The sequence below is a fragment of the Ornithorhynchus anatinus genome, chromosome 18, assembly GCF_004115215.2.
Source record: "Ornithorhynchus anatinus isolate Pmale09 chromosome 18, mOrnAna1.pri.v4, whole genome shotgun sequence".
Taxonomy (NCBI): Eukaryota; Metazoa; Chordata; class Mammalia; order Monotremata; family Ornithorhynchidae; genus Ornithorhynchus; species Ornithorhynchus anatinus.
In genome coordinates, this window is record NC_041745.1 from 25600313 (window position 1) to 25627176 (window position 26864).

A 26864-nucleotide genomic window follows, 5' to 3' on the forward strand; every position below is an offset into this window, starting at 1 on the left:
TGTACCTCTCAGCTCCTAACTGTGGGTGTCCTCTAGGCACCAGTCTCAGTCAATTGTGTTTATTGAGCACTGTGTGCAGAACACTGTACTAAGTGCCTGGGAGAGTACAATATAATAGAGACATTCTCTGTCCACAATGAGCTTACAGTCTAGAAGTCCCTTCTTCACTCTCAGAACTCCTCCTCTTCTCCAAGCTCTAGGAGAAGTGTAAAAGGTTGGGAGTGTGTGTGTGTGTGTGGCTTTAACAAGCACATTTTTACTCCCTCCTCTTCTTACTCAGGGACCTCATTTGCTCTGATGGTTTCAGCCATGACCTCTAGGCTGATGACTCCCAAATCAATCCATCGATGGTATTTATTGATCACTTACTATGTGCAGAGCACTGTTCGAATTCATTCATTCAACAGTATTTATTGGATGAGACCTCACTTAGGAGAGACCCTTTCCCGCACGTAACAGTCTAGAATCTAGAGGCTCTCTCGCTAGCCCCAATCTCGATCCCTGACTATAACCTCACCCTTCCTCTTGCCTGCAAGACCTCTCCATATGGATTCCTGCCAGTGCTTCAAAGTCTAAAATGGACCTCATCCTCCTCCTATATTCTCTCCTCCCCGCAACTGCCCAACACAGTTGATAATACCACCCTCTTCCCTGTTTCCAAAGTCCACAACCAGGGTGATATCCTGGATTTCCCGTTCTTTTTCAATGCTTGGGAAGTGTTGGGTTGGGAAGCATCTTGGCCTAGTGGATGAAGCATGGGCCTGGGAGTCAGAGGACCTGGGTTCTGATCCCAGCTCAGCTACTTGCCTGCCATGTGATCCGGGGCAGGTCACTTTCCTCATTTTCCTCAACTGCAAAACAGCGATTCAATACTTGTACTCCCTCCTACTTGACTGTGAGCATCATATGGGGCTGTATCTGGTCTGATCTACCCCAGCACTTAGAATGGTGCTTGACACATAAGTGCTTAACAAATACCATAAAAAATGCTTCAGAAATAAAAGAAAACTCATTCCCAGCCTGTTATTAAGTCTTTTCAGTTTTTCTTCTATAACATCTCCCAGATCCGCTCTTTCCCACTTTGTCTAAATGGCCACCACCCTGGTCCAGGTGCTGGTTACATACCACCAGCATGGCTATAATGGTACTTGATAAGCGCTTACTATGTATCAGGCACTATTCTAAACCCTGGGGCAGATACAAGAAAATCGTGTTGGACAGAGTCTCTATCCCACATGGGGCTCACAGCCTTAATTCCCATTTTATAGATGAGGGAACTGAGGTGCAGGCAAGTGAAGTGACTTGCTCAAGACCACACAGCAGATATGTGGCGGAGGTGGGATTAGAACCCATGACCATCTACTCCCAGGCCCGTACTCTATCCACTAGGTCACGCTGCTTCTCTATTACATCGGCCTCCTCATTGGTCTTCCTGCCTTGAGCTTATATCCTTTACTGCACTGGATCACCTTTCTACAACATCCTTTTGCACATGTCTTTCAACTCATTAAATGCTTCCAAGCATTGGTATCAATGGTACTTACTGAGTGCTTATACTGAGCAAAGCATTGTAGTAAGTGCTGGGGTGGATATGAGCAAATTGGGTTGGACACGGTCCCTATCCCTCATTGGTCTCACAGTCTTAATCCCCAACGAACAGGTGAGACTTAGTGGAGCCACAGGAGTACTGACTGCAGTGGGTCAAGAAGAGAGGAAGTGAGAACAGCAGGTTTGAGGAATTTGGACAAAAATGAAATAGCTGGAGGGGTCTAGGATCTGGGGGTATATAATAATAATTGTGGTATTTGTTAAACTCTTACTATATGCCAGGCACGATACTAAATACTGGGAGAGAGAATACAAGCAAATCAGTTTGGACACGGTCCCTTTCACCCAACAGGCTTACAGTCTTAATCCCCATTTTACAGATGAGATAACTGAGACAGAGAAGTGAAGTGACTTGCCCAAGGTCACAGCAGACAAGTGGCAGAGCTGGTATTGGAACCCAGGACCTTCTGACTTCCTGGCCCGTCCTCTATCCACTAGGCCATGTTAATTAGGTCAGACACCACCCCTGTCCCACATCGGGCTCATAGTCTAAAGGGGAGGGGATGTATTTGATTTCCATTTTAGAGATGAGGAAATTAAGGCACAGAGAAGTCATACAGCAGACACAGGATTAGAACCCCAGACCCCTGACTCAGATCTGTGCGTTTTCCACTAGGCCCTATTGCTTCTCTAGTGGATTGCTCAGGAGGCTAGGTGACAAGCCTGTTCGTCTATTTATTCTATTCTGTTGACTCTACTGATTCTATTTATTGCCATTGTTCTTGTCTGTCTGTCTCCCCCGATTAAACTGTAAGCCCGTCAAAGGGCAGGGACTGTCTCTGTTACCGATTTGTACATTCCAAGCGCTTAGTACAGTGCTCTGTACATAGTAAGCGCTCAATAAATACTATTGAATGAATGAATGAAAGGTAATTGAGGCACAGAGACGCGAAGTGACTTGCCCAAGGTCACCCAGCAGGTACGTGGCAGAGCCGGAATCAGAGCTCAGGTCCTCTGACTCTTTCCACTAAGCCCCGCTGCCTCCCGTCGGCCTTGCTGTGGGCAGGGAACATGTCTGCCGACTCTGTTGTATTGAACTCTCCCAAGCACTAAGTACAGTGCTCTGCACATACGAAGCACTCAATAAATACCGCTGCTGATTACGATGAAATGCTGTGGGGTTGAAGGTGGGATGACTAGCAAGTGCTTAAAAGAGGTACAGGCTCAAGTGCATACGGGATGCTGCAAGGAGAGGGAATAGAGGAAATGAAGGATTAGAGAGGGCCTCTTGGAAGACATGTTATTCAGTAGAGAGAGTGATGGTCCATCGAATATGAAGAGGGAGGGGGATGCAGGTCAGGGGCAGGACATGGGCAGGGCTGGATGGTGAGACAGATGAGATCAAGGTACAGTAAAAAGGCTGGTTTTACGTAAGTGAAGCATACTGGTTGGGATGTAGTAGGAGATCAGTGAGTTAAGGAAGGAGGAGGAGATCCGATTGAGTGTCTTGAAACCAACGGTAAGGGGTTTCTGCTATCCTTTCCTCACCGTATCAAGCAGAGACTATTGGCTTCACGGCTCGCCATCGACTCTCTCGCTCTGACCACATCACACCTTGCCCTTGCCATTCCTTGAGGCCAAGCATGCTTTCTCGTTAGACCTTGTTCTTTTTATTTTTTTTTTTTAATGCTAGTTGTTAAGCCCCCTCTCTACCAGTACTCTACCAGTCTTGACTACAGGTGGGAGAGTCAGGCAGAGGCCTATCCTTTCCATTCCTAGCTTGGGCAGTGGCTAGCGAGTGGAAGGCAATCTGCTACAAGTCAAAACTCTCGCGTGCTGCGCAGCAGCGGGCATGGGAGAGAATCAAGTGCGAAGACCTGAGTTTACTGCATGGAAGGCAGCAGTGGTTTACCGCACAGAAGGCGGCAGAAGGACTGCAGATGGGGGTGGGGTGTTCTGGGAGAGATGTGTCCATGGTGTCGCTATAAGGTTGAAGATGACTCGACAGCATAAGACAAGTTGTTAAGCGCTTACTCTGTTCCAGGCACTGTCCAAACTAATCAGATCGGACACAGTCCATGTCCCACTTTGGGCTCATAGTCTTAATCCCCATTTTTCAGATGAGGTAACTGAAGCTCAGAAAAGGGAATTAATTTGCCTAAGGTCACACAGCAGATAAGTAGCGAAGCAGGGATCAGAACCCAGATCTTCTGATTCCCAGGCCAGTGCTCTCCCACTAGGCCACGCTGCTTCAACCCTCCTGCTCTGATGTCTGCCTCACCTCCTTTCTCCTGCCTGGAACCTTCTCCTCTCTTCAAAACTGCCAGCCCACAGATCCCTCCATCACCTAATCCCAGCTCTGCCACTTGTCTGCTGTGTGACCTTGGACAAGTCACTTCACTTCTTTGGGCCTCAGTTCCCTCATCTGGTAAATGGGGATGGAGACTGTGAGCCCCACGTGGGACAGGGACTGTGTCCAATCCGATTTGCTTGTATCCACCACAATGCTCAGTACAGTGCCTGGCACATAGGAAGTGCTTAACAAATACCATAATTATTATTCAAAACTTTCTAACAGCCCACTTACTCCAAGAGCCATTCCCCGATTGTTTTCTTCTCTTCTGGTCATATCCTCCTTACTCTGGTCCTCGACACTTGCATTCATTGCTCTTTGTTGCACTGTTGTGCATATTGTTTTACATACTCTACTTGCAGCAGTTCCTCCGCTTTGTAAATTATTTTATGTCTGTCTCCCTAGCCAGAATTTAAGCTCCTTATGGGGACCATGTCTTCTTCTATAGTACTCTCCCAAGTGCTTAGTACAGTGCTATGCACAGAGTATGCCCTCACTCCAATCACCCTGCTCAAGGTTGAGGAGAGGAAGGGAGCCGCTTAAGTCAAAGTAAACTTGGCAGCCGTTAACTTGAAGAGAGAGAACTCCAAGACGCATGGCATTTCTGACATGATGCAGTTTCGATAAAGCTTCAAAGGTGGGGAAAGTGGTCACTGGCCAGATATGAGGAAGGAGGGAATTGACTCAATTACATCCTGGTTTGATTACTGCATCCATCTCCTCGTTGGTCTCCATGACCCCAGTTTCTCCCCACTCCAGTATGTTCTTCATTCTGCTTCCCAACTCATTTTTCTGCACACAACTCCCCACTCAAAAATGGTTGCCCATTCCTCTCTGCAGCAAGCAGAAATTTCTGACCATTTGCATTAATGCACTTCATCAACTCTCACCTTATTAACTCACTCTTCTCCCACTTCACCTCACACTCTTCGACCACCATGCTCTCTGTCCCTCCTGCTGCTGATCTTTCTCCCCCTACCCACTACCTGGAATTCACTCCCACCACAAACAACAATCTGACATTCTCCCCATCTTCAAAGTCCTTCTGAAATCACACCTCCACCAGGAGGTTTTCCCTGATTAATTCATCTTCCAAATCTGCCTTGTATCACCTGAACTGCCATTAAAACCTGTCACCACTGTCAAAGCACTGAAGTACGTGTCTTTATACTCTATTACTTCCTCCTATTTGTAGCTTATTTTAGCATTTGTCTTCCTTGCTACACTGCAGGCACCTTGAAGGTAGGGATCATGTTCACTAAAACTTATTATACTCTCAAGTGCTTAGTACAGGAGGTGCTCAATAAATGCTGACTGACTACTTGGTTTACTGCTCGGGCTTCAGAAAACTGTTTAAGACTCCAAGGTGTATTCCAAAGGAACAACGGGTGATGTGCAGTTATAAGAAGCAAAAGCAGATGAGTTTATTCGCTATTCATTGGCATTTTTGAATGATGTGGCTTCTTTCTACCATGAAAGTTATCACAAAAAGATCACGGGAAGCACAGCTTCTTTCTTGCCCCTAACAAGATATTCAAATTCAGGACAGGGTTGGAAAGTGAAGAGGCATATCTCAAAATAATTTCAGGATTCCACATGCTGTATTGGTTTAAATCTTAAAACTGTGGCTTTTATTTTTCACTAACAGGAGATGCCAGCACAGGATACCCCAAACACAGCTACTTCAGAAACATCTCCCACAAATTTCATGCTGCAGCTTTTTGAGTCCTCTTACTTGGAAATCAGGTTTTGACCACTGGCCTCTGAAACCATGTCTTAACTACCTCCTATTTAAGAATCAGATGCTGAAGGACTGAGGTTGAACACTGTGTCACGGTAGGTCTCCCCAACTTCAAAGACCTCTTGAAAACATGCCTCTGCCAGGAAGCCTTCCCTGATTAATTGCCACCACTCAAAAATGAATGAGTCCAACGGATTTACATGGAGAAGAAGCATGGCGTAGTGGAAAGAGCAGGGGCCAGGGAGTCAGAGGACCTGGGTACTAATCCCAGCTCTGGCAAGTGCTTGCTCTGTGACCTTGGGCAAATCACTTCACTACTCTGTGCCTCAGTTCTCCTTTACTCCCTCCTACTTAGACTGTGAGCCCCATGTGGTACAGGGACTGTGTCTAAGCTAATTAATTTATATCTATCCCAACACTTATAATAGTATTGGACACATAATACGCGCTTAACATAAAACAAAGAACTTAACACTTATTTTCTCCTACCCTCAAAAATTATACATTATCTGTCTCTATCTCAATATATATTTATTGATCTGTTCATGGAGTTAGTGATTCATCTCTTTCAACCTACCAATCGATCAGCCAATCGATATTTACTGTATGTTCACTATGTGCAGAATACTGTATTAAGCGCTTGGGAAAGTACGATACAATCGAGTTGGTAGATATACTTCCTGCACGCAAGGAGTTTACAGTCTACAGAGGGGAGACAGACATTAAATTACAGACGGGGAAACAGCAGGGAAAAAAAATATGTACATAGGTGCTGTCGGGCTGGGGTGAGTATCAGAGGGTTTAAGGGGTATGTAATCAAATGTGTTGGTGACGCACAGGAGAGGGAAGGCAGGGCAAATGAGGGCTTAGTCAGGGTAGGTCTCTTGGAGGAGATGGTTTTTGGGAAGGTTTTGAAGGTGGGGGAGAATGGTAGACTAAAGTCTTGGTGGGCAGGGTACATGTCTAACAACTCTGCTGCACAGTGCTCTCCCAAGTGCTGAGTATGGTGCTCTGCACACAGTAAGCACTCATATAGACAATTGATAATAATGACAATGGAGGGGGAAGGAGTTTTAGTCCAGAGGGAAAGCACAGGCAATAGGCAGGCAACAGGACAGGCTAGATCCCACAGACTGCAAGCTCCCTGTAGGCAGGGAACATGTCGACCAACTCTGTTGAATTAAACTCTGCCATGCACTTAGAACACTGCCCTGCACACGTTAAGCGCTCGATAAACACAACTGATTCATTAATGGAATAATAATAATAACTGTGGTATTTGTTCAGTGCTTACTATGTGCCAGGCACTGTACTAAGCGCTGAGGTGGATACAAACAAATCCGGTTGGACACAAGCCCTGTCCCACATGGGGCTCAGTCTTAATCCCCATTTTAAAGATGAGGTCACTGAGGCACAGAGAAGTGAAGTGACTTGCCCAAGGTCACAGAGCAGAAAAGTGGCGGAGCCAGGATTAGAACCCATGACCTTCTGACTCCCAGGCCCATACTCTATCCACTACGCCATGCTGCTTCCAAGCACTTAGTACAGTACTCCACACACTCTAAGTGCTCAATAAATAGAAGGGATTGATTGACTGAGGTGTGCACTGACTGAAATTTAATTGTGCAGGTTGAATGACAGGGGTGAGTCAAGGATAATGCACGGGTATTAGCATCATGCTAAAGTATTCCCATAATTCCAAGAAAATACCATGCAGTTGTACCCTTAACCTTCCTCCGGTTCCCATTATCACAGTATGGGTCTGCTTGTCTTCCCCCTATTAGACTTCCCTCAAGGAGTTCACAGAGAATGTCTTTGGCTTCTGCTGTACTTCTTAAAGTACAAAAATCTCTGCCCAAAGTAATAATAATAACCGTGGTATTTGTTAAGCATTTACTATATGCCAGACACTGTGCTAAGCGCTGGGGTGGATACAAGCAAATCGAGTTGGACAAAGTCCCTGTCCAATGTGGAGCTTACAGTGTCAATCCCCATTTAACAGATGAGGTAACTGAGGCCCAGAGAAGTGAAGTGAATTGCCCAAGGTCAGACAGCAGCCAAGTGGCGGGGCTGGGATTGGAACCCATGACCTTCTGACACTCAGGCCTGTCCTCTATCCATTACGCCATGCTGCTTCTCTTATCCTATTGATTGTATATATGCTACAACTCTGAGTGTGAGCTAGGATAGAGACAGCACAGAAGAAAACTCTTGGGTCTACCCCTGTTCTTCAACTCTGACTGATCTGAACTCGGCCATGACATGGGGCCATAGAGCAGGTCTGACTGAAATCTGACTGGAATGGGGAAGAACCAGGCCCTAGTTTCTCCTCCCGCAACCATCACAAGTTGGAGAATTCAGTTCCTGTACTTTCCTATGTGGTTGCAGGGGGAGGGGGCGGAAAAAACAAACTAGTTCTGGAGAGCGGATCCAAGAAAATGGGGTGCCTCCCGCCCACTTCTGGGTTTTCTAAGCTTAGCCCAAGTCTATTAGGGCTCTGACTTACCTTAGCCCAACTCAGCCCAGGGGTTTGGAACTGAAGGGTTGTTCGCTGCTAGGTTGTCAAATAGTTGGATAAAGGTGCTCTATTTGAATGTCGAAGTCGCGTACGCACTTGATCAGGGCGCTTCCGGTGGCATAACAGTTATATGACAGTAATCGAAGTTCATTTTATAATTTGCTAAATGATTTTGAAAGTATTCAAAGAGAAAGCCAACAGCACGAGAGCACTATTTAGGCGATGGAGAGATGAAAATTTTTTTTTAAACGAAGTCTCCTCTCTCTGCCATGCAATCTACAGCTTCACTCATGGAACCTACATTATCGAGGATTGTTACCTTCCCTCTCTCCCCTCTAGATGCTCACTGGCCCTAATTTCCTTTTTGAGCATGTCATTCTCCGATTAGACTGTGAGCCCGTCAATGGGCAGGGATTGTCTCTATCTGTTGCTGAATTGTATATTCCAAGAGCTTAGTACGATGCTCTGCACATAGTAAGGGCTCAATAAATACTAATGAATTAAAAAAAAATCTGTCAATCTACATTTGCTCCATATGTTAGCATTATTCTTGAAAATATCAAATACCTTCAGTCTGGTTTAAGAAAGACAATTTTCACCTTTAAGTTCTCTCTAAACTGCTTCTATAAATTACCAAGGAGAAAAGAAAAGCAGTAGCTAGAATGCTCTGTGGGAAATGGAATCTCTGTTTTTTCTGGGAGCCAAGTAACTTGGTACATCTGGCACATCTCTAAAGCGGCAGGATAATTGGGATGTATCAATTCGTAGCCACGGGAGCAGCCAAGTACCACGTACAAAGTGGTTTCTCAGGAGATGAATGACGACTCTTTAATGAGTGAGCACGGGAATTATCTTCTACAAAGTTTCACGAACTACAGCCTCTCTTAGGAAGGCAGAGCTCAAGTTTAGTAGTGCTTTTAGATATACTGCAGTGTTCTAAAAGTGAGGGGAATTCCAGATCAGATACTAATTAATGGATGTCTTTCTCTTCTCCATATAATCTCAAATGTGGCAGAGAAGGATATGGAATGCCAAAACAATAGGCGATAAAAGAAAAATGGAAAGAATCACAAAGATGAATTATGTTAACTTTAAAGTGTGAAATATAGCCAGTTTTTAGAACCAACAGTTTGGAGGTCACTATATGAAATCTTACGAATATTATTTTTTGAAGTTGCCTAGAGTCTATTTTAGTGGATTAACTTTCAAATCTCTCACACACAGCACACCACACCACATGCTGTCTCAGTTAACCAAACAAAATTATTAATTGTAGAAGAAGCTATAATATTCCACACCATATACTAAGCTCTAAGTACAAAACAGAGGTAACACATTTCCTGCCCAAAAGAAACTTACATTGTAATACAGCAACAGACATAAATTATTTATAAATGGAGTAATCTAAATGTGCATTTGTACAACATGCATAATACACACACAAAAAAGTGCTCAGGATAGGTATAAATAAGCACCTAAGTGCTGGAGATTACTAGAGGGTCTCTATGACTTGAGGGGGTGCTGGAAACTAATCAGAGAACACTTTTTGGAGGATGTGGGATTTTAGGAGGATCCTGAATGTGGGGATTGCTGGGGTCTGTCGGATTTGGGGAAGAATGGCTTTGTTGGAGAGGCCCAGGGGAGGGACAGTTAGATGGTTGACTTGGAGAAGTGAACAAAGTGAGTTGAGGAATAGCGGATGAGAGCAGGTATGTACAAGCGCTTAGTACGGTGCTCTGCACACCGAATACGCTCAATAAATACAATTGAATGAATACAGTGGGACAACCTGGTTGAGGTTCTTGGAGGAGGGTGAGCTCTAGAGCTTGAGATGTTTATGGGCAGGGAATATGTCTACCACCTCTATACTGTAGCTCCCAAGTACGGTGCTCTGCACACAGTATGCCCTCAATAAATACCATTGATTGATTGAGCGTGAGGAGTTTTCGTCTGATATGGAGGGACACGGGAGGCCAGTGGAGGATTTTGAGGAATGGAGAGAGAGCCATCCAACAACACCCAGAAGATGGTCCATGCAATCCCGTGCTCTGTCAGATGCTCTTTGTTTTTGCGCTTGAGGAATAATTGTGATATTTTTCATCTCTTATCCTGTGGCAAGCACCTTGCTAACAGCTGGGGCAGATACAATACAAACAACCAGATTGGATACAGACCCTGCCCAACATGGGACTCACAGTCTTAAATGTTATCCCTGGTTTGTCTCCGATTTAGTTTGAGCACTTCAATACGTCACTGTCATCCACTCGGGCATCAGCGACTTACACAGAGCTTCAATTTTTCACTCACATTGTACAGATGAGTATTTGGAGAGTTCCGAACATATACCTAAGTGTACGTGTGCACACGGATGTGGATAATCCGAGACAAAATACCTTATTGAGTTATTCTTCAGCTATTAGTACCTAAAGTACTGAAAGCCACATTTCCCCCTTAAAGAATATTTTTAAACTTGCATTTTAGAAGATTAAGAGGTCTTGAATAACTGCAAACCAGAAATTTAGGTCGAAATTGGTCTGTGAGTCACCCCCTGGTCAAATTTTAGTGTCGATTTTGCTGAGACACCCAGAAAACAAAAGAGAAGGCACACGGCTTGAATTAAAAGCTCATAGGTATATTTTCACAAGCTACACGTAAATCTGCCCAAAGAAAGAGGGGTGAGACTTTTTCACTCTGATCTTTCAGAATTTCATTTTCTGTAGAATTAGGGCTTGCAGAAATGATTTTTTTTAAAGGGGGTAAGCCTTGATCTGGTTTTCAGATTTTATTTTTGCAATGAAATTGGGTAATGAAAAATAAAAGTCTTGAAAATTCAAGTATTTCAAGTGTCACTTCTAAAAATTACTTACTTATACATAGTAACAATACACAAGGTTTTTTTTTTCTTTCTTAGCACAACGATGCAACAACATTTACATACCAATTCAGGTTTTCCTTTTAGGGTTTCCATAACAAGATCATCGGTTTCTTTAGTGTAATCACTGGCCGATTTACTTTTGCGTCCCATCTTCGTTTCGTTCTCGTTTTGACGGCCCTGAGTGACAGAGAATGTCACTCTTCGCTGGTCATTAATTGCACTCAGACAATACTCAGACAGTGTTTTGGGGGTTAAAAAAGCACTTAGTTTAAAAAACAAAAACAAAAACTTTTCCGGGGGAGGCGGGTTTTGGGTTAATATCTGTTAACAGATTTCTGCAAGCCCTTAGGACAACATGGTTTATCAAGCCAGTTTATAAACAGCAGGAGTATACTGGGTCCACAGTATTTTGAGGCACTGTATTTGAAACAAGTGGACCACCAGAATGCCTGCATCTCCAATCTTGGCCCTTCACCACCACGTTCAAATTACTTTTCTACGGATTTAAGAATGCCTGATAGGAATCAATTTAGAGTTTTTCTCAGTCTTACTCTTGAGGAAACATAGCTAAAATTCTTACAGGGGTTTTGAGGGTCAGGCTTATTCACCCATTATATAGCACCTTTTGCTGATAATAGTATGCAGGTCTCATACACCTGGAGAAAAATACACCTCTTTAAATAAGGAATTGATGCTGTCATCTCATTTGAGTCAAGGAAATCTTAACTCAGCAGAACTTGGTTAAGGTCTTTTTTTAAGACCTAGTCCCCTTCCCCTTTTTCAAATTCACACAAGAAACAGTCAAGTGCTCCACTAGGCAAATCAGCTCAAGTTTTCATAAAAAAAGATTTGCTTACCTTCATTTTCCTAAGCCTGGATTTATTATCGTGACACCAAGCCAGGCAAGTCATAGTCTCTTGTCTTTCCAAAGATTCTTCCACTTCTTTGGCTGTCAAGAACATCTCAATATTTACCAAGTCCTGAAAAGAAGAACACAATTCAGTTATTGTTGCAGGCAGGGAACAGGTCTACCAACTCTGTTGCACTGTACCAACCCAAGTGCTTAGTACTCTGCTCTGCACACACTAAGTACTCAATAAATATGATTCATTGACTGATTGACTGACAAACTCAGTTTTTGAAATAGAAGAAAGAGCTACATCGACAAATCTCCCATATATTTATAAGGAAACAAGTGGAAGGAGGGGCAAAGTCAACCTGATATATTTTGTAAAACGCCCTCCTTAAGGACATTTTTTTCTGAGAAAAAATACTCCTTCCCACATGAACTTGATGAAGAATACTTTTTAATGAGTTGGATGTTGAGCACTGAAATTATAACAGGTATATTAATCCTAATTTTCATGAGGACAAATAGCACTTTTCAGATGAGAGATTGACAGGAAAGACTAGTATTTTAACCATGCTGTTTTCAATGCTTTAGAAATGATCATTTGTCTTCCCCACTAAGAGCATATTTCAGCAAAGCTTTTCAAAGAAAATTATTTGGCAAGTGATAACCTCAGTTTCATTAAATAGATAGGTATTAAAAATGCATTAAATTATTCATTTGGACCACCTAATTCTTTTACTACAGAGTACAACACTTTCCTTGGGAAATAGTAATGCATACAATTTTATTCTTAACTGCATTTATCATTCATGTTGGTAAACTGGATTCTACATATGATCCAAAGGAACAATATTCTGGGTTCATCCTTGGTACTCACTCTGTCCTCCACTTTAATGGCACACACTTCTATATCCTTACCTTTGGCTGCTTCTCCAACTTATAAATTTGAAAGTGTGTCTCACTTGTACTCTCCCAAGCACTTAATACAGTGCTCTATACACAGTAAGCACCCAGTGAAGAGAAGCAGCTTGGCCCATTGGACAGACCATGGGGTCTGGGGTCTAATCCCAGTCCTGCCACTTGTCTGCTGTGGGACCTTGGGCAAACTACGTCACTTGTCTATACCGCAGTTACCTCATCTGTGAAATGGGGAGTATGACCTTGAGCTCCATGTGGGACATGGACACTCTGTCTAAACTGATTACCCTGCAGAATGTGTCTGTTTACTGTTGTACTGTACTCTCCCAAAGGTTTAGTACAGGGCTCTGCACACAGTTAAGTGCTCAATAAATCTGATTGAATGAATCAACCTCAGCACTTAGTACAGTGTCTGGTGCATAATCATGCGCTTAACAAATACCGTAATAAATAGACGAATACCATGGATAATGATTTGATCCTTACTGCTCTTTTCGGGAAACTACACCCAGATTACCCAGAAACTACCCTTTGAAATGTCCTCTGCAGAGCGGAGGATGAAGAGCCTAAGAGACATTGGTCCCAAGAGGCCATACCAGCCCCAAGATCATTCTGGGGAAAGATGCTCTAACAAGCCAAACTATTGTCAGGCATGATGTTTTGCTCTTAATACGCCCCTTCTCCTGCATCCCAGCCTGAGGCAGGGCACTGACGGGTAGTTAGCATGCCACAAATATTTACTCAGAGAGAGCTTTAGGGATGGGACTGAAAAGAAAGTGCTCTTAGGAAGGGACCTCAAAAATGAATCTGAGTCCTACTGCAAATTTGGGGGTGCCGGGCACCTGATCACACCCCTTAGAATTTTATCCGTGGTTGCAAAACCTTTCGTCACAACTCTGAATATTAAATATGAACACGAAACTTTCCAGCTACTACTCCACTACGGTTTACAAGCACAAGTCAGCATAGTGTTCCACGCAGGCCATAGATAAAAAGCTATCAGTGGAGTACACACGGGGACTTAAACACTGAAATGCATATCTTTACTGAGACAACTTATATTTGTCCTTTTCCAAAACGAGTTTCATGCTAAAATTAGAGTACTTTCCCCCTATTTAGGAACTGAGTTCTCCAACTTCTGAAAGTGGGGGGAGGAGAAACATGAATACAAAGTGCTCAAAGAGAAAGTCAACAGCCAAAGAGCAAATATTAGGCTATAAAAAGATGGAAAGTTAAAAAAAAAGAAGTCTTCTCTCTGCCTCCTCCCGACAGCTGTTCAGTCTTCAGTTCCATCTATGAAACCTAAATTTTTGAGGAACATTACCTACTCTCTTAGGCAAATGTGACTCTGGGCAAGTCACCTAGCTTCTCTGTGCCCCAGTTATCTCATCTGTAAAATGGGGATCAAGACTAGGAACTTCATGTGGACTGTGTCCAACTTGATTAGCTTGTATGTACCCCAGGGCTTAGTACACTGCCTGGCACATAGTAAGTGCTTAACAAAGCCCATTTAAAAAACAAAACAAAAACCCTCTCTTCTGGCTGACGCTGGCCTCGGACCAGAAATCAATAGTTCTAGTACTTTCTTCGTTTTTTAAAAAAAAGAAGTTAAAAAGAATGTCCCATTTCTTCCTCTGGGCTTTATGTCTCACCGAGAGACGTGCACAAAAACATGAAAAGAAGTCTGATTAATGTTCCTCAAGCTTTCTTCCCCTGGAGTGGCTCTCAGAGTGTTCCAGTGGGTTTATTGCTGGGGTTGCAAAGCAGGGAATATTAATAATAACTATAGTGTTTGTTAAGTGCTTACTATGTATCAGGCCCTGTTCTAAGTGCTGGAGTAAAGACAAATGGGTTGGACACAGTCCCACATAAAGCAGTGTGGTTTAGTGGAAAGAGCATGGGCTTGGGAGTCAGAAGACATGGGTTTTAATCTGGGTCTACCACTTGACAACTGTATGACTTTGGGCAAGTCACTTAACTTCTCTGTGCCTCAGTTTCTTCATCGGTAAAATGGGGATTAAGACTGTGAGCCCCACATGGGACAACCTGATTAATTTGTATCTACCCCAATGCTTAGAACAGTGCTTGGCACATAGTAGGTGCGTAACAAATACCATCATCATCATAGGGCTCACGGTCTTCATCTCCATTTTACAGATGAGGGAACTGAGGCACAGAGAAGTGACGTGACCTGACCAAGGTCACACAGCAGAAGGGTGGCTGAGCCAGGATTAGAACACACATTCTTCTGACTTCCAGGCCCGTGGTGTGTAGAACTAAATCTAGGCTATATAAAAACCGAGCCAACAGTCTCCCCAACATACTGGGCCTCTTCTCATTGACGCCATCTTCTCAGCTTCTTAAATCTGGGCTATTTATCAGATGGAAGGATGGCTGAGGGCAATGGTCCCAAGAACCCACGGGGGAAGTGAAAAATCTGAAAACCCCAGGTTGAGGATGACAGAGAAATGGGAAGCATGGACTCATCCTAAACTCAGTTTCAGCTAGATGTGTGATGAATAAGTCAAAAGATGAACCACACTTATTCACCAATACTTTAATATACATTGTTATTCGACTGTATTTATTAAGCGCTTACTGTGTGCGAAGTACCGTACTAAGCGCTTGGGAAAACACAACAGGCAGACACATTCCTGCCCACAATGAGCTCACAGTCTAGAGGTGGAGATAGACATTACTATAAATAGATAAATATAATATAATGTATATAATAAGTATATATAATAAAGATAATATAAATAAATAGATAAATTAGTTGGTGTTCATGTAGAAGTCTGATGGCTATTGCACTCTCCCAAGTGCTGCTAATTCTGTTGTACTGTACCTCCAAAGTGCTTAGTACAATGCTCTGCACACAGTAAATACTACTGATTGATAGAAATGCTTAATACAGTACTCTACACATAATAGGAGCTCAATTTATACTCTTGATATTATTATTGTACGGACACAAATCCCAGGACAAATTCTGCTTTATAAACTCCAACTCTGACCCTCTGGAGGCCAAGTTAATTCTGGTTGAAGTTTAGGGGTGTGGGCTAGTTTGGGGGCAGGACCAAGTGATGCAGCCTACTTCTAGGGTATCCTGGCTTTGCGTATCCCTGAGAACTCTGCCTTTCTTGGGAGGGCCCGGGGTTGGCCCAGGTATTGAAGAGCCACAGTACATTAATGCACAATAGTTACTTTTCAAAATGAAACTTTTTGCCTTTCCTCCTAAATTCTCCCCTCCCCAATTAATCAATCAATGTACTGAGCGCTTGTGTGGCATAATGGGGACAGCATGGGCCCTGTAGTCAGAAGGTCATGGGTTCTAACCCCAGCTCTGCCACTTGTCTGCTCTGAGACCTGGGGTAAGTCACTTCACTTCTTTGGGCCCCAGTTCCTTCATCTGGAAAATGGAGATGTAAACCATGAGCCACATGTGGGACAGGGACTGTCTGACCCAATTTGCTTATATTTGATCACACCCAAATGCTCAGTACAGCATTCTGCACACAGCGAGTCCTCAAGAAATAATACTGACTGATAGACTGCTTAACAATTTGAATACTCTCTGAAAGAGCGATTGAAGTATTTGTGTCACGCTCCGTTTTCCCCTAGCAGAATACGACCAAGAAGGTATCTTTGCAGCCTGTCACCTTCACCCTAGCTATCTACGTTTCGACGACATAAGAATTAAAAGTCTTGGTGTGGAGGAAAATATTCTAAAAATGACTTCTCCAGCTGGCTTGTCGATATTTCTTTGATGCTCTTCTATCGTTTCCCCCACCCTTCACCCTGTTACCTGCATACAGAACATTCATGCCACTACAGTTTCAAGAAACAGCATCCTCTCAAGGACTGTCACTAAATGGGGAATACAAACCCTGATATTAAAATTCCATTTCTCCGAGTGATACCTTGCACACCTCACAGGAAGTGAAAAAACAGACTCTGACAAGCTCAATCTAGTATTAACTTGCCTAGGGTCCACATTTAACCGTAGATATACAGCTTCATATTTCACCATGAGCTTTGGGCTTTCAAATAGATACATGTGATTGAATAGACAACTTTTAAAGACACGCCATACTAGGATATTAAAGGATTTCTAGAGGCATTTGTGGAGAAAGGGTTTAGAAGGATGTTTTCAAGCCAAGATGAACTGGATCCATTTTGAATAGCCATCCCCAGAGATTATTCCAAGCTGCATAAATGTGTCATGCTGTGACAGCTCATACTTAGGGGAAGAAACCACTCTGTGGGGAACTGTACAATTCAGTGTACTGCAAACACAATAATCCAGCACTAAGAATGTTTGTATTAACATAAAAATGAACTTGTTCCGCCAAATTTCAAGAGTGTTTTCCAAGACGGAGTACTATAAGCCAAACAATTGGAATATGCTGAATATGACACATTCAGAATAGCTTCGGCGTGAACCAAGAGACTGCCAGAGGATAAAATGGTATTTCAGCTGTTTTAGAGGAACAGCTGAAAATACTAGGACAATGTCCGTTTCTATTCCCTCTAGAGATATTCTGAGATTTTACAAATTTTAAGGGTGGGTGGGTGTTGAATTTACCTCAATAGGGCACAATTTTCAAAATGACTGTTAGTGGTTTCTTGTTAGATTACAGCAAAATTGATTATAAAAGAGATTAGATATGTACTATGGATTCACTCAAAATTCAAATCTAATCAGATGCGACATAAAAATGATACCAAATCGATCAAAGCCTAAAACTCCACAGTGTTTGAGAGGATTAATTTCCTGTGGGTGAAGAAAACTTTTTTTTTTTGCCCACCCAAGAAATTGTTAATGTTTGCCACCACTACTGTTTTACACAGGAGTAAGGATAGTCACCCTCAGACTGAGTGCATTCATACCTCTAATGGAAAATCCGCTCCATCTCTGAGGTATACAAACAAAATAATCTACAAAAGGAATATTTAAACTGCCCAGTTCACAATTTGGCAAATCTTTTCAGAGCAAGAAACTCTTTTCATATCAAAAATACTGAGATCACATCAATAAATAGGAATGCTATTTTGACACAGTACGAATAGGGTGATAGATTTTCTCTTCATTTCTGGGTAATTTTTAATATATACATTTATGTTGTTGCAGTAAACTCGAGGTAAAAATAAGCATATCTATTTTATTAGTGTGTTTTTAATGCTTTTAATGCCCTGAGGAGATCCTGGTTAATGGTTACTGAATTATTGTTTCAAGGTTATCTGGTCAAGTAAGTTAGCAGCCTAATCACCCTCTGCACCATCAGTGTCCTTTTCTTTTACGGAAAGGATCCCTAACAAGTGTAACCAATGAAAATTTAGACATAATTCACCATGCAGCAAGGAGAAATCAATGGATGAATAAATAAATTGGCTTATTGTGCTCTAAGAGGTTGTGTCATTGGTCATCTTTTTTAGAAAACAACTAAGCAGCTAGCAAATCGAGCTTGGCTTGAAGTTTCCAATAATGACTTTGTGTCTTCGAAAAAACACAGCACATGGCGCAAATATGCTTGTTATTTTTCGGTGCTTACCACTTGTTCTCCATAAAGCACACAAAACAAGAAGTCTTTTCTGTCTGCTTTTCATTTGCGCCTGCAGCCTTCAAGTTGCAATCAGTTTTTTTTTTTAAATTTCATCTTGTCCTTTACCTTTTTATAGCCAGTAATTAAGTTTTATCACAAAATTAAGTTATGCTTCCTTAAAGTTGCATGAGATTTCTAATGTAGAGATTTAAATTGCTATGCATTTTCTTGTTTCTATGGCAAGGTGTTAAAAATCAAGCAAGTCTGCAATTACAACATGCTCTGCTGACTTTCATGAAGACTTTTATTTGGGTCAGTCGGGAGGGGATATGAGAGAGGGAGTGAGGGAAAGAAGGGAGAAGAGGAAGAGAGGAGCAGGATGGAAGTAATCTGAAATACGAGAAGGGATTGGACTGAAAGTAGCCAGGATACTTTTTTTTAGTATTATTGTTTGTGTGGAAAAATAATGATAATAATAATAGTGTTATTTTGTAAGTACTATGTGCCAGGCACTGTACTAAGCACTGGGGTGGATACAAGCAAAACAGGTTGGACAGAGTCCCTGTCCCACATGAAGCTCATTGTCTCAAAGCCCATTTTACAGATGAGGTAATGAAGCACAGAGAAGTGAAGTGATTTGCCCAAGGTCACACAGCAGTCAAGTGGCAGAACCAGGATTAGAACCTATGACCTTCTGACTTCTAGACCTGTGGTTTATCCACAGTGTCATGCTACTGCTCAGAAACATTCCCTGAAAAACATTCTCTGAAAAAGTCCCTGAAACATTATTGTTGACATTTTCTGAAATTGCTAGTTGAATAAAGACCCAAGGAAGTGATAGTGCAATACTGACCAGCATAATAAAGACTTTTCTGATAATTTTTCCCAAGATCTATTTTAGCTCTCCTCTCTCCCAAAAAAACACTTGCCAACTATCACCAAAAAATTTACAATTACTTAGGGTTTACTAGATGTGTAGAGGAACTAAACCAATAATGTAGTTATTCACCCAAGAAAGGGTCAAACAGCTTTTAAAAATGCATCAGTGTATTCAAGGATGATTACTGAAATGAATGACTAGAGTCACGCTACATTTATCAAATAAAATGCATTTTAAAAATATGGTGCCCAAAATATAGAGCTCTAAGAAGCCAATATCCTACTATTAGGTACTAGGGAAAAAAAAATCAAATTATGCACCTCTCTGTGCCTCCTCCTGATTCCTTATCAATTTCTTTTAAACCCGGAAATTGCCCTTGATTGACTCAGATTAGACTTTCACATCGTTTGGAGTGCTCGTGGTGAATTCTTCTGCTAGAGGACCACCACATTGTCATTAGGATGTGGTAACCGGAGTAGTAAGAAGTGCAGTGTCCTTGGCACTGGTCAGACCCTTATTCTCATTTCTTGACCAACTTTCTTCACACCACCTACAAGCAATGCGGAAATGGAGTCTGGAGAAGAAGGGTGGAAGTAATCAAAGGGATAGAAAATCAGTGATATGAAGAGAGGCTACAGGAATTGGCCTTGTTTAGCCTAGAGAAGTCTTGCAGGGTGACTTAGCAAGTTTATGAGGTGTTTAATGATGGAGACGCTGACTGCTGTTCTCTAAATACTCAGGAGACCAAATGAGAGGAAATGGGTTTAAAGAAAACAGAGGAGATTTTGGAATGAGTATTTATGAACTTTTTTTTTTTTAAATCAGGGCAACAGAATAGGCTAGTGAGGGAGGGTGACTGTGCAGACTCCATCTTTGGAGAATTTCAAGAAAAGACTAGAAGCCCATCAGCTCTGAATGGTGTAGTCATCTGAGTCCCTTGGGGCAGAGAACGAGACCAAATGATCATACCAAATCGTTGCCAACTCTTCCATTCCCTGATTCTGTGGACAGTAGCTGCTTTCATTCATGTGACATGAGCTCTACTGTGGGAAAAAAGATTTGTCCATTAGCATTCCCACACACTCTGCTATTTGAGTCAAGGAAAATAATAAATGGATTCATGAACTTGGAGATACGTCCATCCGTACATCAGACTGGAACAACATCTAGCTAACTCTCCAAAAGGGTGCAAACAAAAAGTCATGCTTACTGGCGAGTTTGATGATGGCCAAAGGAAATATACTAAGCTAGTATGGTTTCTCACCAATTCTTGCTACATTTGGGGGAACTGGTTACCACAAATGACAAAAAGAGCTAAAAAATCCTTCCAGACTTCAACATTTCTGCAGGCAGGTGAAGCAGCTGAAGACTTCAAGCTCACTGTGGGCAGTGAACTGTCTGTTGTTACACTGTACTCTCCTAAGCGCTTAGTACAGTGGTTGGCACACAGTAAGCACTCAGTAAATACGACTGACTTGAAAAAGGGTGTTGACTGGCATAATTTTTCTAAACATTAGAAAGCATCACTGATGCCAACAGGTCTTTTAGAGAGCTCTTTTTAAATGCCCACGAAAATGCCCACAGAATGTTCTGCTGGCTAGCAAATCAACTGAATGTTGGGGGAACAAAAGGTAGGCACAGAAGACCAGTTTTCTGCAAGTGCTTAGAACAGTGCTTTGCACACAGTAAGCATTCAATGAATACGAATGAGTGAATGACTCACCTCCCTATAGGCTGTCAGCTCATTATGGGCAGGGACAGTGTCTAATTCTGTTGTACTGCCCTCTCCCAAGCGCTTAGTACAGTGCGCTGCACATAGTGTGACTGTGGGCAAGTCACTTAACTTCTCTGTGCCTCAGTTCCCTCATCTGTAAAATGGGAATTAAGACTGTGAGCCCCACGTGGGACAGCCTGATTCCCCTGTGTTTACCCCAGCGCTTAGAACAGTGCTCTGCACATAGTAAGCGCTTAACAAATACCAACATTATTATAGTGAGTGCTCAGACTGTATGCTTGTTTTGGGCAAGGAATGTGATTCTTAAGTTGTTATAATGTATTGTCCCAAGCACTTAGTACAGTATTCTGCACATAGTAAGTGCTCAATAAGATCGAATGACTGAGTAAATACCAGTGACTGGTTGATTGATTGACCATTCTGGAATAGCGAGTGTAGTCCAAAAATCTCCATAGGTCCCAATGTTCATTTTGAAGACGGCAGTGAACTCGGAGTATGGTCTAGTGGATAGAGCACAGACCTGGGAGTCAGAAGGTCATGGGTTCTAATCCAGGCTCCTCCACTTGTCAGCTGTGTGACCTGGGGCAAGTCACTTCTCTTCTCTGTGCCTCAGTTCCCTCATCTGTAAAACGGCGATTGAGACTGTGAGCCCCTTGTGGGACAGGGACAGTGTCCAACCCAATTACCTTGTATCTACCCCAGTGTTTAGAGCAGTGCCTGGCACACAGAAAGCGCTTAACAAATACCACAATTATTATTATTATGACAACTGGGGGCAGTGCCTCAGGAAGTGTGGGCAGAGACTTCTGCTCTAGTCTTCGGTGGGAGTACCCCCCATAAACCCAGCCCCAGATAAGCTGCAACAAGTATTCAGTCGCTTCTGGAGCCCAAGAGGCAAGCAGAAAGTTCTCCCTCTCATCCCTGCTGGGATGACATTAGTGAGACACAGCCTGCGGATGGAGTCTACTTGCTCTGGTGTACTCTCCCACAACACTGCTCTGCACACAGTCAGAGCTCAAGAAGCAGAATGCCGTACTGGCTAGAGCATGGGCTTGGAGTCAAGAGTACTTGGGTTCTAATCCCCACCTTCACCATTTGCCTGCTGTGTGACCTTGGGCAAGTCAGTTTCTCTGTGCCTCAGTTTCCTCATCTGTAAAATGGGGATTCAGTACCTGTTCACCCTCCTACTTAGACTGCAAGCCCCACGTGGGGCAGTGACTCTGTCTGACCTGATTATCTTATATCTATCCCAGAGCTTAGAACGACACTTGACGCATAGTAAGTGCTTAAGAAATACAACAATAATAGAAATAATAAAAACTGTGGGAAGAATTTATAAAGCTGAGGGAAGAGGAAGAAGAGTGGCATTTGAGTTTCAAATTAATAGTGAGATAACTTCTTTGGAAAATGATACAAAATACAGGCTGAATGACAGTTGCTTCACAAACGAGGAAAGGAACAGGGATCGCTATTGACTGCCTCCCAAATGATGACTCTGATGGGTGGTGGCAGCCAAGAAAGCCAAGAAATTTCTAGGCATCTCCCGGAAAGCAACTGAAAATTACATGAAAAACCCATGTTTTACCTTCATATAAAAGCAAGGTAGATTCATCCCTGAAATAACAAATGCAACTTTCATCACTCTTTAGAGGAACTTGATAGCTGCAGAACAGAGAAACTGAGATCATCGGGGGGTGAAGAGTGGATGGGCTCTAAGGATGAGGGTTAAGAGGACACGACTGAAGTCTACAAAATCATGAAGGTGGAGTGATCAGTTGATGCACTCAATCAACTCTCTCACTCCTTGTCTTAGGCAGTTGAGTCGTCTGACCCATAGTGATGCCACGGACACATTTCTCCGACCCACAGAGACACCTTGGACACCCTACCTCTATCTGCCCTCATTCTGAAAGTGTCTCCATACTACCGGAATTTTATAAACTCTTACGACAACCAGCCTGCACATTTCACTTTCACTCCCCTTATGCCAACTTCCTCACTGTATACCTAAAATTCGTCTCACACCTGACCCCTTCCTTGCTCACATCCTCCCTCTGGCCCTGGACTCTGTCCCCCTTCTCTCTCTCTCCCACCAGACTCCCAACTCTCCCAACCTTCAAGGTCCTACTAAAATCTCCTCCAAGAGGCCTTTCCTGATTAACCCCTGATTTCCCCATCCTGCAGAAACACTCTGGGCATGTCACTCCCCTTCTGAAAAACCTCCAGTGGTTGCCTATTGACCTCCGCACAAAACAAAAACCTCTCACTCTAGGCTTCAAGGGTCTCCATCACCTTGCCCCTTCCTACCTCTCCTCCCTTCTCTCTTTCTACCGCCCACCCCGCACGCTCCGCTCCTGTGCCGCCCACCTCCTCGCCGTCCCCCGTTCTCGCCTATCCCGCCGTCGACCCCTGGGCCACGTCCTCCCGCGGTCCTGGAACGCCCTCCCTCCTCACCTCCGCCAAACTAATTCTCTTCCCCTTTTTAAAACTCTACTTAAAGCTCACATCCTCCAAGAGGCCTTCCCAGACTGAGCTCCCCTTTTCCCTCTACCCCCCCTTCACCTCTCCGCAGCTAAACCCTCTTCTCCCCCCTTTCCCTCTGCTCCTCCCCCCTCCCATCCGATCCCCTCAGCACTGTACTCGTCTGCTCAACTGTATATATCTTCATTACCCTATTTATTTTGTTAATGAGATGTACATCACCCTGATTCTATTTATTTGCTATTGCTTTAATAAGATGTTCTTCCCCTTGATTCTATTTATTGCCATTGTTCTTGCCTGTCTGTCTCCCCCGATTAGACTGTAAGCTCATCAAACGGCAGGGACTGTCTCTATCTGTTACCGATTTGTACATTCCAAGCGCTTAGTACAGTGCTCTGCAAATAGTAAACACTCAATAAATACTATTGAATGAATGAATGAATGAATCCTATTGGTCTTCCCTTCTGTGACTCTCAGGCCCCTGATTCTATAACTCTTAAGCACTTTGATCTTCACCCCACCCTCAGCCCCAAAGCACTTACATACATACCTCATCACCCCCGAACTGAAATTTATGTTCATGTCTGTCTCCCTGTCTAGACTGTAAGCTCCTCGTGAGCAGGGATTGGTTCTACCAACTCAACTGCATTGTTCTTTCTCGTGTGTTTAATACAGCACAGAATAAGAGCTCAATAAATACCATCGCAAATGATCTGTGAAGGGTTTTTCAAGGAAAAAAATATAGGCGCATAAATACATGTTTTCATTTTCGAGAAACCTGTTTTCCCTAAAAGGTAACATGGTGGGGAGATGATTTCATCTCTTGTGGAAAAGCTCATTAATTTCCTAGACCAAACATACATTCAGGAGAGGAAGGGTATTTAGGAAAACTGAAAAAGTCTTTCAGAACATCAAATTAAGCAATCAGACACACATTTAAATAGCATTACTAAAGGGAAATCCATCTTCCACGGTGCCCAGACGGAACTTGTTGGAGAACAATAAAAATACAACAGTGAAGGTCAGTTTTTGAAAAAATGAATAGGGCAGTTTTTCTACTAAATGTCACTTCAAATGAAGTGCTCTCCCAGGTTATACTTGAATTATAAATTAGAACAATATAAACTGTGAAATACCTCCAATACCGCTTGAAGTGCATTCCTGAAGAACATCAAGGAGAGGATTCACAACAGAATACAGTGGCACAGGAATGCTTTTTTAGAGAGTTGAGTATGATGAAGTTAAAGGTCTTGAAAATTTAATGGGTTGAAAAGCAGTGAGTACAAGTAATTAACTTGCATCTTATAGACTTGTAATCTAAGGATCCATCCTATTCTAAAAGACATTGGAGTTTGAGTTACATGGTATCTATGTTTTCAGTTTAAAGTAGCAAGGAGAAATGAGGCAAAAACTAAGGGATTCGCTGAAAGTCCACTTAAAAGTGAAAGAATGTCACTGGCTACTGCCGATCCCCTTAAACAAAAGACAGAAAGTGCGGAATTCAAGGCCGAGGGCCACACAACACAAAGAGGGCTTGCGGATGGAACCATAGGTGGAGAAAAATCTAAGAAAATAGTAATGATAATAGTAACTGTGGTAGTGGTGGAGCGCTTAGTATGTGCCAGGCCCAGTATTAAGCGCTGGGGTGGATACAAGAAAATCGGATTGGACACAGTCCCATGGGGCTCACGGTCTCAATCCCCATTTTACAGATGAGGTAACCAAGGCCCAGAAAAGTGAGGTGACTTGTCCAAGGTCACACATAAGATAAACAGTGGAGCCGGGATTAGAACCCATGATCTTCTGACTCCCAAGCCCGTGCTCTATCCTCTGGGTCATGAGAGTGCACAACAACTTCAAAGACGATTTTGGAGACGAGCCAAGGAGGCTACATCTGCAGTCCATAAAGGCTGGTGGGAGACAGTTTAAATGCAGTAAGGGCTTGGACCGCAATGAGTTAGTTGTGGGTGACGGCACCTGCTGACCATGAAGCAGCAGCAGCAGCATTATTTCCTCCAGTCTTGGCCGAATTTGCTCAGGATAAAACTTTCAAACCAGAGCTGGGGTTTTAATGCGAGACTGATTTATCTTCAAGACTTTATTCCTTTCAAAATAGGAGAAATCGGCTCTTGGTTTTGGTTGTGAGACACTCCCTAACCTTACTTGGAAAATAAGCAGGAGATAGAGTTTATGGTAAAGTCGCTGCTCCTATTCCACTCAGAGGCTCAGGGCGCTCAAGGGCAAAGATATGCATCAGGTGTGCTGGAAGCATTAGTGAAGTCCGATTTTGAGCTTGCAACTGAACCCTTGGTTTCCCACAGGGCTGCATCCTTTCAGAATTTTTCTACTAGGATTGTGTTTTAAAACAACACAACCCTAGTGTTATCTGAGGGCTGACCAGTACAACAACTATCATGCTTTGGCAGTAATGCTATTTACTGAGTGACTGCCGAGTACAGTATGCTAAGTGTGTGGGGAAAGCAAACGAGAATGATCTATTGTGCTATCTCTGCCAGCCTTAGATTTCCCTCGATCCATCAGGAAATATGAGACAGGAATTCTGTGGGAGGTGAAAATGTTTTACGAATTCTGCAAGGCCCCATTCAAGTAACAAGTACTACGGCTTGTACCTGTAGCCTGACCCTGACACCTTAGTCTTACTTCCTTCACTTCAGAAAAAGGGCATATTATGAGGACCCAAATGCTCCCAAGCTGCTGCCTTCTGAGAATGCTGTGTGACCTAGCGGAAAGAGCAGGAGACAGAGACCTCCAGGTCTGACCTGTGAACTCGAGCAAGTCAATTTCCCTTGATGTCTCGGTTTCCTCATCTATAAAGTGGATAGAAGATAGTTGCTCCTTCTACCCATTCACTCTACCCACTAGGCAGCGGAGCTTTATGGACAGACCACAGGCCTGGGAGTCAGAAGGTCATGGGTTCTAATCCCAACTCTGCCAGGTCTGCTGTGTGGCCTTGGGCAAGTCACTTCACTTTTCTGGGCCTCTGTCTGTAAAATGGAGATTAAGAGTGTGAGCCCCATGTACGACAGGTCCTGGGTCCGACCTGATTAACTTGTATCTACACCAGTGCTTAGAACAGTGCATGGCGCATAGTAAGCCCTTAACAAGTACCATAATTTTTATTATTATTCTGACCTAAGTCTTTGAGCTGTGTGGGGAAGAGGGTCTGCGTCTAATCTATTTTGTATTTTCAGTTAGGCAAAGATGTGTCTTTTTAGGATGTATTTGGGCTAGACTGCTGTTAAGGAATGTTTGCTTAACAACAAATCCTGTTTGGATACAATGAGCTGCAGTGTTAAGAAGAAATGGTTTGTAAACATGCAAGACTTTACTACAGGATGACTTTTCCCACCACACAGTGTTTGTGGGAATGCAGTCCTTTTGCTATATCCTCCAGTGCT

At 43.0% G+C, this 26864-nt stretch overlaps 1 protein-coding gene across 3 annotated transcripts in view; it reads right to left on the reverse strand.

Annotated features, from left to right (window-relative positions):
* The window catches only part of MAEA (macrophage erythroblast attacher, E3 ubiquitin ligase), a 140794-nt gene that overhangs the window by 38844 nt on the left and 75086 nt on the right, over positions 1–26864 (reverse strand). For 2 of the 3 annotated variants that reach the window (XM_029083394.1, XM_029083397.2), the window contains exons 4-5: positions 11893–12015; positions 11099–11212 (exon numbers count right to left, since the gene is read on the reverse strand). In XM_029083394.1, the coding sequence (XP_028939227.1) occupies positions 11099–11212; positions 11893–12015 (237 nt within the window). The remainder of the gene's footprint in view (positions 1–11098; positions 11213–11892; positions 12016–26864) is intronic. The other variant, XM_029083396.1, reaches the window with a different exon arrangement.